Genomic DNA, 21,656 nt, shown 5'->3' on the forward strand with positions numbered 1-21,656 from the left:
ACTCTGGTCTCAGGCCATTCTCTCCTCCAGGGGAGGTGACTCAGGCTGACAGCCACCTTCTCCCGCTCTCCCCTGGGGCCCACATTGACTCTTGTAAAACTATAGGGTTTCCCAGGGGATTCCACTGGGCGCCTCACCTATGGCCTGGCCGGAGTTCCCTCCCAAGCAGGCCTCCTACTTTGACCCACCTCCCCCCATCCCTTCTGCTCTGTTTTTGAAGAAGAAACGCTTCCTCGGTAAAAGCCTACAGGGTTTTGATAACGCAGTGCAATATTGAGGGACACAGATAATCTCAAGAGGGCAGCCCTTGTGGTTCGGAGGTGGGGCCTTGGAGGCCCAGGGCTAGGTCTGCTTTCTTGTCTTGCTGCATGGCAGCAGTTTGTTCTTGGGCAAGCTGGGTAAGTCTACAAACCTCAGTCTCCTCATCTGTAGAATGGGGCTATCAATTGTGGCCACATCCTAGGGTGGTTGGGAGGATGGAAGGGGCAATGTCGGGGGAGAACTGAGCATGGTTCCTGGCACATAGTAGGTCCTGCACCATTGTTGGCTGTTGTCTCATGCAGTGGTGACATTTTGCCAGAGTTTTGTTGAGACTTGCTTGCTGGAGGCACCATGGTTTTTGAGGGTGAAGCCCAGGCTTAAGAATCAGAATCCTGGCTGCAGTGAACCTCTGCTTTCACAGGTCCAAGGATCCCTGAGTTAGATTTCTGTGATTTTAGGCCAGGAGTCAGCAAACTGTCACCCAAGGGCCAAATCTGGCCCTCTGTTTGTTTTTATAAATAAAGTTTTATTGGAACACAGCCACACCCATTCATTTCTGTGTGGCTTGTGGCTGAGTTTGCGCTACTATGGCCGAGTTGAGTACGTGCAACAGAAATCATTTGTGTGCTTCAGGGGCTCAAATAGTTACTCTCTGGCCCTTTACAGAAAAAGTTTGCTGACTCCCAGCTTTAGGCAAATCAATAAACTTCTCTCCACTTGCTTTTTCTCTTTTTTTCCATTCTACCCTAAAGACTAAATAAATAAGTTTTAATTTAAATTAAATTGAAATGTGAAATGCATGCGAGCACATATATTTAATTTTTTTGTAACTGTAAGAGTAAGGCAGATAAATACCCAGAAGTGAACAATAGGAAAACTTTACCCACAGTCCACTGCCAAGTTTGGCCCCAGTAAACCTTGGGGTAGCTCCTTCTTGTTGTTGTTGTTGTTGTTGTTGTTGTTTTTCCTAGGCAGTTTTAAACATAAACACGAACTCAACCGTGTGCATACATCTTTTTCTCTTGCTTTTTTCCACTTGACGTTCCACTGATGTCACGTTTCCATGTTATTTACAAATATCCTTTTTGGATGACCACTGACCCTCCATGGAGTTAGTGAAACACTTGAAGCTTTTAGGTCATTTTAAATTTTATCCTTGGGGCGCCTGGGTGGCTCGGTCAGTTAAGTGTCTGTCTTGGGCTCAGGTCATGATCCCAGGGTCCTGGGATCGAGCCCCGCATCGGGCTCCCTGCTCAGCGGGGGTCTGTTTCTCCCTCTCCCTCTGCCTGCCACTCCCCCTGCTTGTGCTCTCTCTCTCACTCAAATAAATAAATAAAATCTTTAAAAAAAATTTTATTCCCAAACAAATATATGATGACATCCAACTTTGTGGGCAGAACTTCCTCTGTGATTCCTCAGCTTCTTTCTTTGAGGATGGAAGTAGGATCCCAGAAGCAGGATCACAAAAGCAAAGTCTGTGTCTGGTGTAAGGCTCCTGATTCTGGAGATTGGCTTGAAAAAGAACTCATGTTTCCCGGACCTCATTTTCCTAGCACCGTGGTTAGGATTTTGGCTGTATGTGCACATTATTGTTAAATTAGTATTATTCTTTAAGTGGAATCACTTAAAAAAATAGAATACTTTTGAAATGATTTTAGATTTACAAAAAAGTTGCCAAGATAGTGTAGAGAGTTCCTATATCCCACCTGCCAAGTCTCAGTTTCTCCTGATAGTAACATGTGATGTCACCACATTTGTCACACTAAGACAACAATGTTGGTTCATCATTTTAACAATGATTTGGTTTTAACAATGATTTAACAATGATTAGGTTTCACGGTTTTCCACTAATGTCCTTCTGTTCCATGATCCCATCCAGAATGACATCTTGTCGTCATGTCTCCCTAGTCTCTCCTTGGGTCTGACAGTTTCTCAGACTTTCTTGTTTTTCATGACCCTGATAGGTTTTTTTTTAAGATTTTATTTATTTATTTGACAGAGAGAAACAGAACACGAGCAGGGGGAGGGGCAGAGAGAGAGGGAGAAGCAGACTCCCTGCTGAGCAGGGAGCCCCATGCAGGGCTCGATCCCAGGACCCCGGGATCATGACCGGAGCCGAAGGCAGACACTTAACGACTGAGCCACCCTGACAGTTTTGAGGACTGATCAGAGATTTAGCAGAACATCCCTCAATTTGGGTTTGTCTGATGTTCTCAGTCGCTAGACTGGGGTTATGGGTTTTGGGGAGAATGATGCCGAGGTGAGCTGCCTTCTTCATCCCACCATATCAGGGGGTACGTCAAACCCACGTGACATCCACGTGACACTAATGTGACCTGTCCCTGGTGATGTTAAGCCTCATCAGCTGGTTCGCGTTGTACCTGCTGGGTTCAGTCATCGTGTCTGTGCCAACTGTGGCTTCCCTGGTCAGGTAATTTTGGGGACCATGACTGCTTAAAACCATCTCAGGTACCCCTGGGGTGCGGGTCCTGCTAGACTTCTGTCCCCAGATGTGGCTGCACATCAGTTGCTGAGCGACTGGTTCTGGAGCCTGACAGCCTGGCTTCACCCAGGAGACTCCTGACTCAGTGGCCTGGGGTGGAGCTGGGGACACCCGGGTTTTCATCTAGCGTGACGCGCACCTGCGAACAGGTGGGCCAGCCAGCGAGCTGGCAGGGATGGTAACACTCGGCACAGGCATCTTCCTGGGGGATGCCGAAAGCATGGCTGACTCCAAACTGTGTACACCCACCGTTGGCGTTGGGGTGGAGAGAGGGTGGTGTGGCTCTGGGGAGGAGGAAAGGGGCTCCAGTGCCTCCCCTCTGTGGCCCACTGGGGAGCTCAGAAGGGGCGGAAAACATGAGCTGGGGGAGGACTGGGGGTCCTGGAGATCATGGTGCTCATTTTGCAGTGAGAATATCTGGTTCATCCCCCAGATTGCTGACCCCTGCGTGCAGGTCTTGTGGGAGAAACCCGTCTGGGGTTACTTGGCACATGCAGGGGTTGAAGACAGGGCCCCTGGTCTCAGCTCATGGGGAGCCTAGGCTAGGCTGGGAGTGAGCCCACCCTGGCACCGGGGTCCTCAGACTGTTAGCTGACTCTGCTGGCTGGCAAAGTAAAGCGATGGGGGGCGCTGGGGTCCCTTTGGCCCCTAAGTGATACTGTGACTACACTTGGCTGCCCCAAGCGAGGCAACATGGGGCCATTTTGGCTCCAGAACAGGCCAGATTTTCATTTTAGGGGCAGCCAGCGAGCTAGACAGAAAAGAAGGGAGTCTGGGACTCGGCTCTGCCATATTCTCATAGAAAGCCACCTACCCTGTCTGCGCCTCAGTTTCCTTGCCTATAAAATGGACAACTGCACCCACCTCACAGGGCGGCTGTGAGGAATATATGAGTTAATTCACGGAAAGCACAGAGCACAGTGCGTGATGATGTCATTTAATGCTCAGCGAACATAACTGTTACTTGTCAGTTGTTTCTAAAAGTGCAGCTTTGCCCTCAGCCACGCCAAGCGAAAGCAAGGAGAACCGTATGGGGTGACAGACGATGAATAGTGGCGAATCATAACCATGATAAGCTATGTCCATGATTATCTTAATGCATTTAGGCCTGGCTGGTAGATCTACAGCTAGCTGCATACATTCATTGTATCCTCAGATCAGGATTTACAAATGCTAATGTCTCAGAGAGGCTGGTAGGGAACAGAAAGGGGTGAATTCGGTCAGGGGTGACATTAGGGAGTGGTGGGGACTGTGGCAAAGTGGAAAGCTCACACCCATTCGAGGGGCAGCTGTGATCCTGCCCCAGACAAAACTTATGCCATGGGAGAATGCTGATGAGCTGTTCCCAGAGCTAGTTGGGTTTTTTTTTCCTCCCCAGGAGGATCCAGAACTCTGGATTTTAGAAAACACAATGGTTGCATCCTGCACGTGCTTATCTGCTCTTGCTTTTTCCACTCAGCAGTGGATCTTGGAGTGCGTTCTGTCTGATCATGCATAAACCAGCCTCCCTCCTTGAGGCTGCCCAGAAATGCTGTGTTTTATTTAATCCCCCTCTATGGATGGTAGCTGTGATTGTTTCTAGACTTAAAAAATATACATAAGTATATATAAAGATATATATACAATCGGTCCTTATTATTTCTTGATTCCATATTTGCAAATTCACCTACCTGCTAAAATTTATTTGTAACCCCCAACCAAGATGCACAGAGCCCAATGATGCACACGTTCCCAGTGGAGGGAACTCTGCTTTTGTGTTTCAGCTCCCTGACTGTGTCCTTTACGTGCTAGATTTAGTACCACACTGCATTTTTGTGGCTTTTCGTTAGTGATTTCACTGTTAATAACACACCCCAAACATCAGGCTACCACCTGCATCTTGCAGAGCTCTGCTCCCCTTCTGGCTACCCACCGACAGCTGCCCCTGGCCCCAGTCCCCCATCATGCCGCCCTGATATAACCATAACAGACCCTCAGATGACCTTGATTACTTACTCATTTCCTTGGCTAGTGTCTGTCTCCCTCTCCTGGAACGTAAGCTCAGTGAGGGTGGGACAGAGTCCTCGTCCCCTAGCATACTGCCCCTGAACATGGCCAGCGCCCAGGGAGTGGACATTGGCTGTAGCCATTCAACTTTTATTTGTACATGTGTCCAGTCGCCCCCAAACCATCATCCGCTTAACTCTCCTTATTAAATTTCATTTGGGCCATTGTCACAATCAGCCGAAGTGACTTGAGGACCAACATGTTGATAGCAGGATATGAGCTTTTAAAAATAATTAGGGGTCCAGGGGCGCCTGGGTGGCTCAGTCGTTAAGTGTCTGCCTTCGGCTTAGGTCATGATCCCAGGGTCCTGGGATCGAGCCCCGCATCGGGCTCCCTGCTCCGCGGGAAGCCTGCTTCTCCCTCTCCCACTCCCCCTGCTTGTGTTCCCTCTCTCGCTGTGTCTCTCTGTCAAATACATAAATAAAATCTTTTTAAAAAATTAAAAAAAAATAATTAGGGGTCCAGATAAGCCGCTGGGACTCACAATTTACTACAGGCAGTTATGTCATCAGGAAACTGGCAAGTGAGCGCATGTAATGTGTAGAGCTGAGTCCTGTGGTCTAGCGTGTAGTTCATACAGTGTGAACAAACAGGGGCCGAGGTGAGGGATGGAGAGGCCCTGGGTTGAGAGAGAGCTGTGTGTTCAGGCAGTAACCTGCATGTGACAAGGGGCTGGATTAAGAGAGAAGGGGGTGGTGGGGCAGGAGGTCAGGGTGGGGAGGGGCGTCTTCTGGGCCCTGGGGAAGATTCTGAACTTTAATCTAAAATGGACAGGAAAGCGTTGGGAGACCACTGCCAGGGGTTGGCAAACTCTGACTGGTGGGCCAAATGCGGCCCTTCACTGTTTTTTGTAAATAAAGTTTTATTGGCACACAGCCATGCTAGTTTGTTTTCCTGCTACAACGCAGAGCTGAGTAGTTGGGACAGAGAATGCATGACCCACAAAGCCTACAGTATTTACTATCTGGCTCTTTACAGGAATGGTTTGAGGACTCCTGGCTTAGACAGTGGAAAAATGGGATAGGATTTATGTTTTAATAATAGTATGAATGTTGAAGATAATGATATAAACAGAATATAAATATTATATAAGCATTAATATATAAGTATTAATATAAGCATTAGGGAGGAAATGGCTATAAGTAATCATGGCTCCCCTTTTCGTATATCTGGCACTGTTCTAAACACTTGTATACATTCACTTATTTAATCCTTACAACAATCATGTAAGTGCTTTAATTATACCTATTTTGTAGATAAGGAAACCAAGGCATGGGAGTAGTTAAATGACCTGCCCAAGGTCACACAGGTAACTGGCCCAGCAGGGATTTGAACTCAGACAGTCTCGCCTTGGGGCCGCTTGAGCTATTCTGCTGATCGATGCTGTAGGGGAAGGAGGCATTGCTCCTGCCTAGAGGCAGCATTCAGAACAGAGGCAATGCTTATCTGGGCTTTGCAGGGTGTGTAGGAGTTGAACAGCACAATTGCTAGAGGACCTCACCGGCTACAGGGGCGGGAGTCCCATGAGGACCAGGGACTGAACAGCTCTGAAACCCAGAGCTAATTTGGCTTTGCTGCCAAGGGCAGACCACGGGCTGAAATGGACCTGTAAATGGTGTTCAACCCTGGGACCCGGGCCCAGCCACATGATGTGTAAAATCATGCAAAATGAAAATGCAGAGCTCTTTACTCAAAAAGTATTAAGAATTTCAAGATGGCAACATCAGAGCAAAAAGTCAAGCACAGGGCCCTCCCATGAAGCCGGCCCAGCTGGGGTTAAAGCGCCCATTGCCTTTGGGGCAGGACTTGGCAGGGGGGGATTACAAGGCCAGGAGGCCTTATACGGTCATGAGGAGGGAACTGGGCACCAAGTTCCCTACGAAATAGGACAGAGGTTTCGGGTGCATCGTTCAGGAAGACATCTTTACCCCCGGAGTTCAGGGGTCAGAAAAGCAAAGATATTAATGTTTCTAAAGCAGCCCTGAGCACATCAATCTTCAGACATCCGTGGGCCTGGAGCTTTGGAGTTTTCTTTGGCACAACCTCCCAGGACAATTTATTTTTATCAATAAAACTTGGAAACTGTTGAGCCAAGCAGCCCACATGGAGAGAAGCAGATTCCCAGAGTATATGTCCCGCTTCCCCTCCCTCGTAAGGTCAAAGGCCAGGGCCACAGTCATGGTCATGCCAATATCTTTGTTGTAAAAGAGAAGAGGTAGGAGAGGCTGAAAACAAAGGTGGAAAACGAGATTATTGTGGGAAAGGGGAGGATCTGGGGATCTGGACACTGTGTATACTGTCTTAGAGCTCAGGATCACCTATAAAGGTGGCTTCCCACACTCAGATTTTCTCTCCTTCCTCTTGCTCCAACCAGAACTTACCCCTTCAGTCTGGGGTGATGTCTGTCAAGCATTCTGATGTTAGCCTGATTGAAGTAATTCATACTACGGTGTAAATGACTGAATGGCTTGGTTCATTGGTTCCTCTGGCCTTAGAAAGCAAGTTCCTAGAGGGGTGGGCCTGTGTCGTGGAATGACTAGGCAAACGTAGTAGAAAGAGTCCTGACTGCACTGGAATCAGAGACCTGACTTTCAGTTCTGACCGTCCCCTTGCCTCACTGTGTGACCTAGGGCAAGTTGCTTACCCACTCTGGGCCAGAGTTCCTCTTCTGTAATACCTGGGAAGTGGTCCATCCTACCTTCAGGATTGGGGGAGGGAGGCTAAAGGAGATAATGCATGTGAAACAATTAGCATGGGACCTCTCCTCCCCCTAAAAAGGCAACTCTCTCCTTAAAATTAAAAAAAAAAATTTTTTTTAATTTTATTTGGACTCTATTTTCCCCTCAAGAAATCGGGATAATTGACTCCATGGTTCCCAGTTCACAAAGTACCTCTGAGGCTACATGAAATGATGTGGCCACTGGGATAAAGACCATTAGGAAGAGGGAGAGGGCAAGTCTAAGGCTGGCGTTCCTGAAGATCAGACACTTGGTATCCGGACATCGGGGCCCACAACACTAGGTCCAGAAATTCGGGGCACGTGTTTCTTTCTTTTTTAGCCATGAGCGAAGTTGTTAACGGGTGCTTGGCAGGGCAGATTAATTTCTTTCTTTCCTAATTAGGAAAAAGAGCTGTGGCACTGGTCCAGGGTGGAGAACCTTGAGCTGACCTCGCGGTAGACACATTCTTTTCCAGACTTAAAAAAAAATTATCTCTTGCATATCAGAATATTCAGTGAGCTCAGAAAATGAGAGAGTCTAGGCAAATAAAGGAAAAACAAAAGAAGAAAATGGGAGGGGAGGACGAGAAGGGAAGAAAGTTTTGGTTGAGGCCCTGTCCTTCCAATTCACCAGGAAGGATGGGAATCAGAGTCCAGCCCACCCTGGAAACCTAGGGTGAAGCAATCCCACCATGATGATCTTTGGTGGCCAAGAGAGGCAGGTGGTTCAAGAAGGCCATTTGATTAAAAAAAAAAAAAAAATCTGCCATATTCTCGGAGTGCTCTTTTGAAAAGACAAACAATGCTCTGCTGATCTAAACATATCAGTCATTTATACTTTAGCATGAATTATTTCAACCAGGTTTATCCTCCGATACTTGACTCAGATCATTAGCTAGCCATCTTACAATCAGAGTGGGCTTCTCCAGAGGATGAAGGGACTTAAATCTGCCCAGTGATTGGTGGGATAACCTGTAAGGGAAGCTTCTAAAAGTTTTACCTTAGGGTCTGGCGCTCTAAGATGTACCTATTTCCTTCCCAGAAGGCTGCCCTTTGCCTGATCTTTCTATCTGTCGACAAAGCTAATGATGTCTTAAAAGTAGGTGACTTGCAGAGAAACTATTCTGTGTGGTACTATAATGATGGATTCATGTCATGTTATGTGCGTCCAAACCCACGGAACGTCCAGCACCAAGCATGAACCCTGATGTAAACTCTGGACTTTGGGTGATGATACGTCAGTGTATGTTCATCGATGATAACAAATGCACCGCTCTGATGGGGGGTGTCGGTCGTTGGCGGAGGCCGTACATCGAGGGACGGGGATAGAGGAACTCAGTGTACTTTCTGCTCAACCTTGTTGCAAACCTAGAAAATGCTCTAAAAAAATAAAATATTTTAAACAAAAAGTAGATGATTCCAAATAAACCTAAGTTTGGACCTTGGTAGGAAAACCCAGTTTTTCTCTTTTCCTCTTTGCATCCGAATCCTTTCCTGTGTCCTCTCGGGAGGCGTACATTGAGGTGGTGGCTAGCATTTGAGGCCCAGCCCAGCTCTGTGCCGGCGCCATGACCTTGGGCAAGTCGCTTCCCCTCTGGGAGCCTCACTTGCCCTACCTGGCAAATGGCTGGGAGCTCTAGAACGAGAATAGGCTTATTTCCAGTGGCTCACCGTTCCCGTATCTTTCAGGGGGGAGTCCGGAGCCGGGAAAACGGAAAACACCAAGAAAGTCATCCAGTACCTTGCCGTGGTGGCCTCCTCCCACAAGGGCAAGAAGGATACGAGCATCACGGTGAGTACAACTCCTGTTCAGTGGCTAAGCCCCAGCGTACGGGCCTCTGGGCTCCGTCGAGAGGCCCTGGGTCCATGTTTAATGGGCCCCTTGCCCGGCAACTCACAGAAGGGGTCTTTTTCCAGCTGGGTGGGCCCTTTGGCTCTGGCCAATTCCTCGCCTCAGCCCCGATCATCATCCTGAGGTGTCCTGTTTCATGACTTATGCGCTGTAGGACTTTTAGCAGCGTCCCAGCCTCTCCCCCACAAGATGCTGGTAGCAACATCTCTACCGAGCTGTGACGGCCGAAAACGGCTGCAGGCATCGCCAGGTGTCCTCTGGGGCACCCAGATTGAGAACCGCCCTGTAAATGAATCTCTGTAAACTCCCTAGGACTGAGACACACCTGTCACTCCTCCACGTGCCCCTCTAACTGGGACCCCAGGGGATGGGAATAGCAGTGTCACTCAGCTATGGGCTTTGGTCCAGTGCAGTGACCGCACGTCAACTGTGTGCTGGGCATCGTGGGATGGGGTCCAGCCATGAGTCCCAGCGATGCTGTCATTCAATTCACCAGGCTTCTATATGGGTGGGGAAGAGAGATCGCTGTCAGATAATCCTACAGATAAACCCACACTGGCGCAATTTGAGGAAAAGAAGAGCAGGTTTCTAGAATCATCCCTCCTGGGGTCAATCCCTCTCTTCTTCCTCCCCCATCTTAGCCCCTGCCTCATCTGTCCCCGAGGAGGGGACACGCAGTGGGGCTGCTTGAAGGACTTGCCGGCACCTCCGTCTGGAGGTTTGGGGCTGGGGAGATGGCAGCGTGGAGGCCTGAAGACAGCTTGGGGGTCTTGCTTTCTAGACCTCACAGATGACTCTGGATCCATCACAGAGACAGTTTGTCTGGGGCGGGCGCCGCCTGTGGCTCAAACCCCCCTCCCTCCAACAAATGCAGGAAACCCCGCATTTCCAAACTGTCTCTGGCACAGTGTATAGGACCACGTAATCCTACGGTTAAGTTTACACGGCCATGAAACATTGCTTCCTGCTGCCTCTTCTTTCCCTATAATAGTCAACGTAAGACATAACAATACTTAAAAATGACTGATCTCTACCAAGGGCCTACGATATGCCAGACACTTTTTTCTCTGCCTCTGCAAACCCATCTCAGTCAGTATCTCATTGATCACGTTTAAAGAGCCCACCTTGGCCCCCAGCAATGACAAAAACTTTTGAAATGTCTGAGTCTCTGAGAAATTCCTACAAGGAACGAGGGAAACAGAAAGGAACCAGGATCAAAGAAAAGTTGCTGTCCCCCCCAATTACCTTGGGGGATCCAGGCTGTCTGGGAAGGGGGTGGGATTGCGGTCCTAATTCTCCAGCCCCGGACGTGCGCGTGATTGGAACGACTCTGACATTTGTTTTATACTGTATTGTTCAACTACAGCAGGGCCCAGCTCTTGCCTACGTGAGTAACTAAGAGTGTTTTCCTGGTGTGTACGGGAGGCACGGAGTGTATTTAGACCTGCATGCTCCTGTTGCACCCGCTGAAGTCCCATAGCTGATGGTAGAAGGGGCGGGGCCCCCCGAGTTTTCACAGCCCAAACCAACCAGCTCACCCCAGTACCCTCCGGTGGGGGGTCCGATGCCAACGAGTGGGGTGGGGGGCCCGGGCGCTAGCCGCGGGACTCCCCTTGGAATGCTCCAGGTTGTCCTCCAGCCTGGAATGGAATTCCCCAGTCCAGAATGAATCCCGCCCCCCACCCTTCCCACCAACGCATCTATCACCGGTACCCCCGACTGGACCGCCCTAGAAACATCTGTCCCCTCTGGTTGAGCGTTTTAGGACACTCTGGCCCTGAAGTTTCCCTGGCTTGATTGACAGTTAATGGCACTGCTGTGGCATGCTTCCCTCCCTCCCTCCCTCCTTCCCTCCCTCCTCCCTGCCGTCATCCCTATGTTTCTCCCCTGAGCCCTGTCCCCTGCGCACCGATGTGTCCTCGTGCATGTGTGTGCAGTGCGTGTCTGTCTTTGCATGCCGGTTGCTTGACCCAAGGCTCCAGAAACAGGAGACTTGGAGTTTGCAATGCACTAGCTTTGGTGGCACGGTAAGGCCCCAGCTATGCGACACCCAACGGGGTCCTGCCTGGACCTCTGCAGATGTGAACTCATCTCTAACGCAGAGCTTGGGGGGCTGGCATATGGGTCCCATTCTGGAAGAGATCCTTGGAGGTCCTAGCATGTGCTAGGATCACACGCAGTCCATCTTAGTGAGATTCTGGGAGCCCGTGTCGCGGATGGATCAGAAGGAGAATCAGGATTCTTATTTGGGATCTAGTCCTGTGTGACGCTGGCCAAGTCACTTAACTTCTCTGAGCCACAGTCTCATCATCCATACAATGAGCGGTTGGGACCAGATGTCCATGTTTAAAGCTCTCCTGAGAAGGATCTTTTGGTCCCATCAGCTGGAATTCCCATTCTAGAAAGGGAACCTTTGAATAAACACAGAAATAAGTAGGCGCTTCCTGTCCCCTTTAGGGACAGCTACCCATGATGCCTTCCTGGTGGACAGAGGCACAGGGAGAGAACTGTGCACTCCCACTTCCTTCTAGAACCGTTCCCAGCTTCTTTTTAGCCCTGCCCTGGTGCCCTGAGGAAGGGGATGTGGGATTCACAGAGGGAACCAGGAGGAAACCCTCAGGTCCCAGCACTTCCCAGGGGATGCCCAGAGGAAGAGCTTGGATGGGGAGGCCACTGGGCCGGTCTGCAACCGCCATGTTTTGGGGCTAGGCAAAAGCAACTCATCGCTTTCCTGGCATGACTTAACTTGTTGGCCCTTTCCTGCCACGATTAATCACGTGACCGCGTTTGTGCACAGGAGTCCCCTCAGAGGGGGCCGGTGGGCTGTGTACAGTCTCAGCTGCATTTAACCTGATGAATGGAGCTCAGGCAACCTGCTTTGAAGCCTTGTTCTGCAGTCGGTTAAGAGTAGTCCTGGTGGGTTCTGTGCATTCCTTATTTGCCTTCCACAAAATACTTCAGAAAACTAGTCCTGAGAAAAGAAAACTTGCAACTTAAAAAAAAATCACACTAAAACCATCAGGAGGAGGAGCGTAGTGGTTAACTTGAAGACAGCTGCTTGTTAAACGTGCGCAGCAGCAGAACTGCCATGGACAGCAGTGCAGGTTGTGCACTGCACAACTCCAAGGAGCACAATTCATTACAATGTAAATGACGTCCTCAGCATTGTGCAGTGGTTCTCCGTGAAATGACATTGCATAGATGAGCAAGCCCTGTTCAGAAAGTGGCCTTCCTAGGGAACAGATGTCCTAGCTATCAGAAAGCCTGGCCAGTTGCTCCTCTTCTGAAACCGTTGAGTAAATCTGGACGTTAGCATTGGAGTCTCAAACAGGGTAGGAGATAGGATAGGAGAGAACCTCTAGGTTAAGGGCAGAGTTTTGGGGCGACCTCCATCTAGGGCAGAACTGTCAATGCCTCGGTTACTTTCTCCACTAACTAGATGTGAATAAATTTTAGGGTGAGCTGGAAAAGCAGCTTCTGCAAGCAAACCCGATTCTGGAGGCTTTTGGCAATGCCAAAACGGTCAAGAACGACAACTCTTCACGATTTGTAAGTAGCAAAACTCCTGTGGTGCCCTCACCTGCCTGAGAACGCAGAGTCTGTGTGCACAGGGAGCCTGAGACAGGACGGGTGGAGGTGTACCTCACAACAGCATTTTGCTCTATCTTCAGTCCTGTTGTGACCTTTCAAGGCTGCAAGGGCTCCTGCCACACATCCCTTCATTCATTCATTCATTCATTCATTCACTATTCACTCAACAAATATTCATTTTGTTTGTATATGAGGCACCTGTTAGGCATTTGACATTTATTCAGTAAATAAATACTGAGCTCCTGTAGGTGCTAGACATTTAATACTCATTCATTTATTCAGCAAAACATGAACTGAGCACCCACTGTGCACTAGGCACGTACATCCTTCAGCAAGTATTTATTAGGCACCTACTGTGTATAATCATTCATACACTGGTATATGCACCATCCTCTTGCTTTTCCCTGTGCTCAGTTTTTATTAAGCACCTGCTGTAGACCAGGTGCTGAACCAGCTCACAGGATTGTAGCAAACAGTTCAGGAGTGGTTCCTTCGTGAGGCTTGTGGCCTAGTTGGGGAGCTGAAGGTCAACGAGGCTAGAGGTGCCATCTTTTCACATACACTTCCCCAGACTCCAAGAGGCTCCCTTTCTCACTTGAGCCTCACGGGGGCAGGAGAACCCTGAAAGTGGCTGGTTAAGGACTCGAAGACATGGTTCACCTGTCCCAAAGAGGAGGACTGATGCCCAGCTGGATGAACTTGAGCCTGGTGGATCGTGGCGGGGCCCGCGTGCTTCTGGGCAGGGGGCAAGAGGGAGCCGTCCAGCCCACAAAACTTGCTTGTCCTTGGTTGTGGCTCTACCTCTTAGGAGCCTGACCCATTGGGCAGGTCATACTACCTCTCTCAGCCTCAGTTTCCCCACCTTTAAAATGAGGATAACCATGACCAGCTGAGGGGCGTTGCAAGAGCCAAATGAAATTGATTTGTGAATGTGTTTTATAAGTTCCTCTGCTGCTTCAAGGCCCGAAATCGTCCCAGCTCAGCAGATGGTGGTTCCTTCCGACATGCTGACCCGTGAGGTTCTGAGTGTTTGCAAGAAACTCTCCCTGTCCCCTCCCCAACCCTCAAATGCTCCCTGACATCTCTCTCTCCACTTACCTGCAGGGCGGGGGTGAGGACCTGAGGCTGGGGAGCCTCCCCTGAACTGTGTTTTCTGTTGGCAGGGCAAATTCATCCGCATCAACTTCGATGTCACCGGTTACATCGTGGGAGCCAACATTGAGACCTGTATCCTTTGCTGAGCCTGGGTCACACGGGACCTGTCTCGCAACCCACCTCCTGCCCCCAGCCTGAGAGGCCCCAGAAAGGTGGACAAGCTGCCCCTCGCCCCCCAGGCTCTTGGGTTCCTTCCAGAACAGATCTGCCCTGGGGTTGTTGTCTCTTGATAGCAGGCAAACGTGAAACCCAAACAGCCTGCCTTTGATTCTGGGTTGACCTCTCCTTAGCTGAGTGACCTCGGGCCAGTTACTCAACCTCTCTGTGCCTCATCAGTGCAATGGGGGGTGATCACAGAACCTGCTTCGCAGAGCTGTTGTGAGAATAAAGTGAATTAACTCACATAAAGCAATTAGAACCACGCCAGGGGCAGAATAAGGCTGGTTGAGTATTGGCTCTGGTGTGATCGTCACTTGCTCCTTTTTGAGCCCATGGACCCCTTGTCCTGCAGAGGGAGCTGGTCTGTAACCAATTTCCAGCCCAGAGATAGGAAACTGGTGAAGACAGAGCTTGCCCAGAGGAATAGCAGTGTCTGTGAAGGACACAGAGAGCATCAGTGTTGAGACTCTGGATGGCAAAGTGAGCCACCTGGAAATTTCTGGACTCGGGGACCAAGTCTACGGTTCAGTGATTGATCAACCCAGAAGCATGACAGGTGCCTCTGAGGCTCAGGACGTTGTATTTTTCTAGCTGCTTGTACAGCATTTGCTTGGCACTCGTGGGACCCTGGGGAGTGTTGTAGTTGGATTTTGGTGCCCTGGGTGAGGGAGGACTTCGGAGCGGCTCAAGTCTCGTCCATTCTCCGCTCTGCCATGTCAGCTGTGGGGCCTGGGGCAAGTCGCTTAACCTCTCTGAACTTCACTTTTGCCACCTGTGAAATGGGAGTGATAACAGCCTATGTGTGGAGCTGTAGTTCAACTGTGGTTCCGTGGAAGGATGGGTACGGCCCTCGGCCCAGGGCTCGGCCCATTGCAAGCATCCGTGGCTCTTATGCCATCGTCAACTTTTGTCTTTTTTCTTTTTTAAGAGAGAGAGAGCACGCATGTGGGTAGGCAGGGAGGGGCAGAGGGAGAGGGAGAGAGAGAGCCTCTCCAGCAGACTCCCCAATGAGCACGGAACCCGATGCGGGGCTCGATCTCACGACCCTGAGATCACGATCTGAGCTGAAATCAAGAGTCAGGCGCTTAACTGGCTGAGCCACCCAGGCGCCCCCAACTTTTGTCATTTTCTATTTTAATCCACCCACACGTTGTTCCCAAGAAAATCAGTATCCATCCGGTATGAAATGTCGGCATTCATCTAGAGAAGCACCCACAGCAAGTCTTAGCTCCTTAAATTGACACATCAGAACCAGGTTTATGCGACTGGAAAATGGGCAAAACCCTAACTGCTGAGGCACGGAGGGGCGAGCATTTCCTCCCTATGCCCCCAGGCCCCCCCACCCCGGATTAGACTATGTCCGGCCACGCAGGGTGTTTTCCCCTCAAGGCCTCTGATGACACAAGTCCACAAATTCTAAAATCCAGAAACTTCTGAAAACTGAAACTCAGCTGATGGCAAAACGTGCCAAGCCCACAAGAGGCTATTTGTAGTCTCTCTATTCCCCTTAGGAGAACAGTGATGTCTTTTGCTGCAGGAGTATTAATGGGCTCCCTCGGCGCCATTGGGAGTGTCCTAGGTTACTCATATAGTATGTCCACAGTGGTCCGAAATCTAGCAAATCCTGAACCTCTTCTGGCCCCAGGATTGGGAAAAGAGATTGTAGAACTTCTGGCATTTTGATGATCATTAACCTTATGCAGAGGTTGCTGTGCATTGGGCACCAGCCTGGGCCCTTGGCACATAGGATCTCATTTAATTCTGGCCCAACTCTGAGAGGTAGAGATGCTGTCTCTGCAGAGGACCCAGTCGGGCCCTGACCTTCTGCTGGGATGCCGATGAGCAGGCCATGGGCACTGGGGGACCAGTGGGATTCTGACTCTTTAGACGTAAAGGAACGGTTTCCTGTTTGTTTTGGAGGAAGCAGGCCCCAGGCCATCAACCCGCCCAGCCACTCTGAGAGCAGGTGCTCCCCATGGGCTGAGCCCCCCACGATCTCGGGGTTGCATGGCCAGCCCACCCAGGGAAGAATCTGTCTTACAGCCTCTTCTCGGAGCCCTGCACATGCTTCTCAGCTGTTCATCTCCTATGTTCACGGCAAGTCCCGGGGAGAGTCCCTCCCTCTGGCCTCAGCTTCTGCCCCTCAGATCCGTGGCCGGCAAAGTGCATAGCCCGGCAGCAGCACCTGCGAGCTTGTTAGAAATGCAGGCCGCGGGCCCTGCCCCAGACCTGTGGGCGCAGAGCTCCAGCGATGGGCCGGCCCCCTGGATTTTAACAAGCCTTCTAAGGACGCACAGTTGGAAGTGGGCTGGAACAGTGAGGCAACTTCTAGGCGGCTTTAGGCTCCAGGAAGGCCAGCGCTGCTACCTTGTAGGGCACAGGTGGGCCTGCCCTAACGTGCTGCGACATCGCACTTAGGGATGAAGAAATCCACCTGGTACAACAGCCCAGCCACCCGTGTGCCCCCCCCAATCCGGGACCCCCGTGGTCTCCATGCCACACCACAGCGGAATGGACTTTCTCCTTAGATGAATTAGGGGTGTGTTCACATTCTCTTTCCCGAGGCTAGTTGAACCCCACCCCCTCGGCCAGGGTGCTTCTGGCCACCACAGACGCGGCTTTGCCACTTGCTAGCTGTGTGCTCTGGGAAAATGACTTCCTTCCCCGAGCCTCTGTTTCCCTATGTTGAAAATGCAAATAAAATTTGCATTTACTTCCTCGGATAGGTTGTAAGGCTTAAATGAGATCTCCCCTCCTGCGGTTGGTGAGACAGGGATGGGGGAGGAAGGGTAGGTTCTGGCAAAGGAAACACCTGTGATACCCCCAGGATTCTTAACTCCCACCTCAAACCAGATCTGCTGGAGAAGTCACGGGCAATTCGCCAAGCCAGAGACGAGAGGACGTTCCACATCTTTTATTACCTGATTGCTGGAGCCAAGGACAAGATGAAAAGTAAGTGACCTGCAAGGACACATCACTGGGGGGCGGGGGGATGGGGTTCAGCCATCACCTTCATCATGATCCAGGTTAATAGATTGGCTATTAAAGCAGAGCCTCAGGTGCTGCCCAGGGGAATAACTATCTTTGGGCGGCAGGTGTGTGATTCCTCGTCTCTGTTCAGTGAGTGTGGTTTCTGTTCAGGCCACATTTACTGAGCATCTGCTATGTGACATGGCCGACGGTGAGTCTAATTAGATGTTAGATGACTAATCAAGTCCAATTGGACATAGGCTGCCTTCCAGGAAGGGAGAAAGACAATTGCAGTATTTACCAGTTTATAAAACTTGGAAGTATGTAAGAGGCAGTTTCGTGAGGGATTTGGAAGAGAAGGGGAGGTAAGCGCTTTTCATTATACCTGTTTTGAAAGCCACCTTACGTGGCCTTTGTAGGGCAAGGGTCAACAAGCGATCCGTAAAGGGCTAGATAATAAATGTTTTAGGCGTTTTGCGGGTGACGGGGGTTTTGTCACAAGTACTCAGCTCTGCCATTGTAATGCAAAAGTGGCCATGGGCGGTATATAAACCATATAGCGCATAGCTATGTTACAATAAAACTTTAGTTACAAAGTAGGCGGTATGCTCTAGTTTGCTCACCTCTGCTGCAGGGAAAAATAGTTTTTAAAAGATTTTATTTATTTATTTAGAGAGACCATGCACGAGTGGGAGGAGGGGCAAAGGGAGAGGGAGGGAGAGGAGCTCAAGCAGACTCCCCGCTGAGTGCCGAGCCAGATGCGGGCCCCATCTCATGACTCTGAGATCATGACCCGAGCTGAAATCAAGAGTCAGATGCTTAACCAACTGAGCCACCCCAGGATCCCTAGGAAAAAAATATTTTATTGAGGTATAACTAACATATAACATGGTGGTTTCGGGTATACAACATAATGATTCTGTATTTGTATATATTTCGAAGTGATCACCACCATAAGTGTAGTTCACATCTGTCACCGGTAAGGAAAATACTTTTTTCTATAAATGCAGTATAGTATATACCAGCTTCCACTAGGAAATTATATGTTCTGAACATACAGTAACTTTAAAGAATATACAAATCACATAGCTGGAAAAAAAGAATATATACATAGTATAGTCTAAATTCTAGTAATAATTTTAAGACTAAAATTTTACGAGAGCAATACAAACTTTGCTTCCCATCACTTTTGGGGCCCAGGGTTAGTTATTTTGCTTAAGAAACTTATCAAAGGGATGTGTGCACCGGTACCTTTGCTGTGATGAGGTGTATTTCAATGTTACGCCACTAGGGGGCGACCTCATCCATTGTTTAGTCCTGATGCTTGGTCTGGAGCGTGTAATAGGGTCAGAGGTGAAGCGATTTTGGATAAAAGGGCGGAGATGCTGAACAGATGTTGTACACTGGAAATTAGGTAAGTTATCAGTTACAGTGTGGGACATTATGAGGTGGCCCAGGGAGAAATGTGTATATCTCTCCTTCTCTCTGGCACCAAAGTCAAGAGTTTGCTTGTTTGGTGATCTGGGTTCCGGTTTTGTGCTCTGTCTCTAGTCTTCCAGAAATTGGGCAAGGATAAGGCTAACTCCTGAAATTCCTAGGGGCCATTTTTATTCTTGATGATAGATCTGGCTTTTAGAGAGGATCAATATTTGTAAATTTACCCAGAGTCTGGATAATGAAATCTTGGCCAAGACCCAAATCCTTGTGACTTTAATCAGGCATTGCAGCTAATCCAAAGGCTGGAGTTAACTGGTATCTTGTGTCAGTCTACCCTCAGGCACCTTCCAAGTGACTTGACCCATAAAAGACCTTTGTTCTAAAAGAAAAGTATCTCATTGACTTTTCTCCAAAACCATAATGAAATCCAGCCTCATTAAAGATTGATCTGGAAGAGGACACTTGATGTATTGGAGGGTGTGCTAAAGGCAAATAGTACAAGAAAAAGAGAAGCAATTATAAATTTGGGGGGGGTGCTGAACAAGAACAGCAGCAAAATGTCACCAGAGAATACTGCTTTACAGAGAACCGTGTTTCCTGTTATAAACAAGGAGTTGGCAAATGTTTTTAATAAAGGGCCAGATAGTAAATATTTTAGGTTTTGGGGACCATATGGTTTCTGTGGCAGCTACTCAAATCTGCCTGCCCCTGTAGCATGAAAGCTGCCACAGAAAAGAGACAAGGAAATGGGAGTGGCTGTGTTCCAATAAAACTTTATTTATAAAAACAACCAGCAGACTAGAATTGACAAAAGAGCTAAATCTTTATCCACCATTGCAGGGGATCAATAGATAATATCTCATTTTGAAATATCCAGAAGCAACTTATTATAGATGATATATAAACACATTATAATTTATATAAGCCTATATAATATATGACATATAGTATATACAAGCCTATGTTATATATAATTTATATTAAGCTGTTAAATAGAGAGATAGTGGTAAGTACCAGAAGCAACAGCTAAAAGAGATAAAAGCAGTACTATAGGGTAAGGTAGGAATTGGAAAAAGGGTGAACAGGGAATGGTGTTTTTATTATAAACCTTTCGGTAATAATTGATTTTTAAAATTCATGTGTATTAATGATGTGATAAAGTTTCATAAGTGGATGGATAAATATTGATCTAATTATTCAGGCAGCTTTGTTCCTAAAGGCAGGGTGTTTTTGGACAACTGAGATAAAGGCATCCCTTTCTCCAGCTAGATGCAACCCTGTGTCAGGGGACGTGGCTTAGCAGGTGGAGCCAAGGCTAGGTTTTAGCTGCCAGGTAACTTGGGGCAGTGCACAACCTGCACCACTGTATGAGGCTGGTGATGGCTGGTGATGCCTTCTGCGTGTTAGAGCAGAAGGAAGGTTTTAAACTGTACAAGGCTCGGGAAAGGGAACGAACTTAGGATGGTCCAGACCCTTCACCAGGTTCATGCCTCTCGTTCAAAGTCCATCTTCCTGACCACCATCCCATCTTCCTCTCCTTCTAGATGACTTGCTTTTGGAGGGCTTCAACAACTACACATTCCTCTCCAATGGTTTTGTGCCCATCCCGGCCGCCCAGGATGACGAGATGTTCCAAGAAACCGTGGAGGCCATGGCGATCATGGGCTTCAATGAGGAAGAGCAGCTGTGTAAGTCTTCATGCCTTGAGGCTGGGTGCTGGTGAGGGGACCTAGAGTCATGCCTTCAGGACCACCAGAATTAGTTAGAGGCTATTCTCAGGTTAGGACAGATTTCTGCTTGCTGGATTCCCTCCATTCCCTCAAAAAAAAAAAAAAGGAGAAGGAGAAGGAAAATGAATATTGCCTTAGGTGGCTTATTGGTGTTTTAGAAAAATGGCTTCATATGTTAGGCTGTTTCAGTTACAAGCAACCGAAGTTGGCTTAAGCAAAAAGGAAAATGATCCACTCCCAGAGCTGGAAAGTTCAGGGATATGGGTTTCAGGTACAGTGGGTTCTGTGGGCTCAAAGGATACCTCTAGAACCTGGTCTTTGAGCAATATTGTCTTTAGGTGGACTGCCATTTCTTGGCAGCAGAATGGCTGCTGAGGCTCCAACCCTTGCGTCCTTTGGGTTTATGTCCAGCAGAACAGCTTGGATTCCCTGCCTGAGTCCCTGAATGAAGTCTCATTGACTCTTACTGGTTGGCTTAGGTTGATGTGCATATTCCTGAGTTATTCACAATGATCCAGGGTTTTGGAAAGCTCTGAGTGGCTTATGTTATAGTCTCTGTTCCATTTTGGAGCTGGAGATAAAGGATGTTTGCCTCCTCAAGAACATATGGGCACAGGATGGGTGGGGTTGTGGGAGTAACTGAGACAATGGGTTCACTTGGGCTCTTCCTGGAAATTGCCTTCTGGTGATAGACCCATGTTGATCAATATCACCAACCAATGACCAAGAACACATTTGATCCTGAGACCAAGAAAGCTCAAAGAGATGATCTTCGTTTCCACACTGTGCTTCAAGAAATACTTGTCCTTCTGGGTTAGCTGTGCCCCAGTGTCTGAGGCTAATCTCTTTTGGGAACACCAGGACACGGCTGTGGAAAATTTTTCTTCCTTCCCACGCCCACACCCCTTTGGTGCCCCAGAATAGGCTAAGGTTGCTGAAATGCAGCATACAGGGAGGGGCAGCTTCCCTCGCGATAATTGGGGGCCCAGAAAAAGCAGGCTCCGTGGGTCAGTGGACAAATGGGTGGTGTTTGTGGATTTTGGCCAGAGCCCCACAGCAGAATCCAATGTTAACAGCATTCCTTCCTGAATGGCATGGGCTCTCCCAGAATGATTTGTTTTATTTGGGACACGAGTCATTTTTGCTTCTAATCTTTGCTTTCAACACACACACACACACACACACACACACACAATGATTAAGTATTTGCTGTACGCCAGGCATTTGCTAATG

The 21,656-nt window shown here is 48.8% G+C and overlaps 1 protein-coding gene across 6 annotated transcripts in view; it reads left to right on the forward strand.

Moving 5' to 3' along the window:
- MYH11 (myosin heavy chain 11) overlaps nt 1-21,656 on the forward strand; it is a 112,830-nt gene that overhangs the window by 48,971 nt on the left and 42,203 nt on the right. For 3 of the 6 annotated variants that reach the window (XM_036115497.2, XM_036115499.2, XM_036115500.2), the window contains exons 5-10: nt 9,219-9,321; nt 10,748-10,768; nt 12,838-12,930; nt 14,136-14,199; nt 17,140-17,238; nt 20,238-20,381. In XM_036115497.2, the coding sequence (XP_035971390.2) occupies nt 9,219-9,321; nt 10,748-10,768; nt 12,838-12,930; nt 14,136-14,199; nt 17,140-17,238; nt 20,238-20,381 (524 nt within the window). The remainder of the gene's footprint in view (nt 1-9,218; nt 9,322-10,747; nt 10,769-12,837; nt 12,931-14,135; nt 14,200-17,139; nt 17,239-20,237; nt 20,382-21,656) is intronic. The other 3 variants (XM_036115498.2, XM_036115501.2, XM_078074770.1) reach the window with 2 other exon arrangements.

Source organism: Halichoerus grypus, chromosome 6, assembly GCF_964656455.1.
Source record: "Halichoerus grypus chromosome 6, mHalGry1.hap1.1, whole genome shotgun sequence".
NCBI classification, from domain to species: Eukaryota; Metazoa; Chordata; class Mammalia; order Carnivora; family Phocidae; genus Halichoerus; species Halichoerus grypus.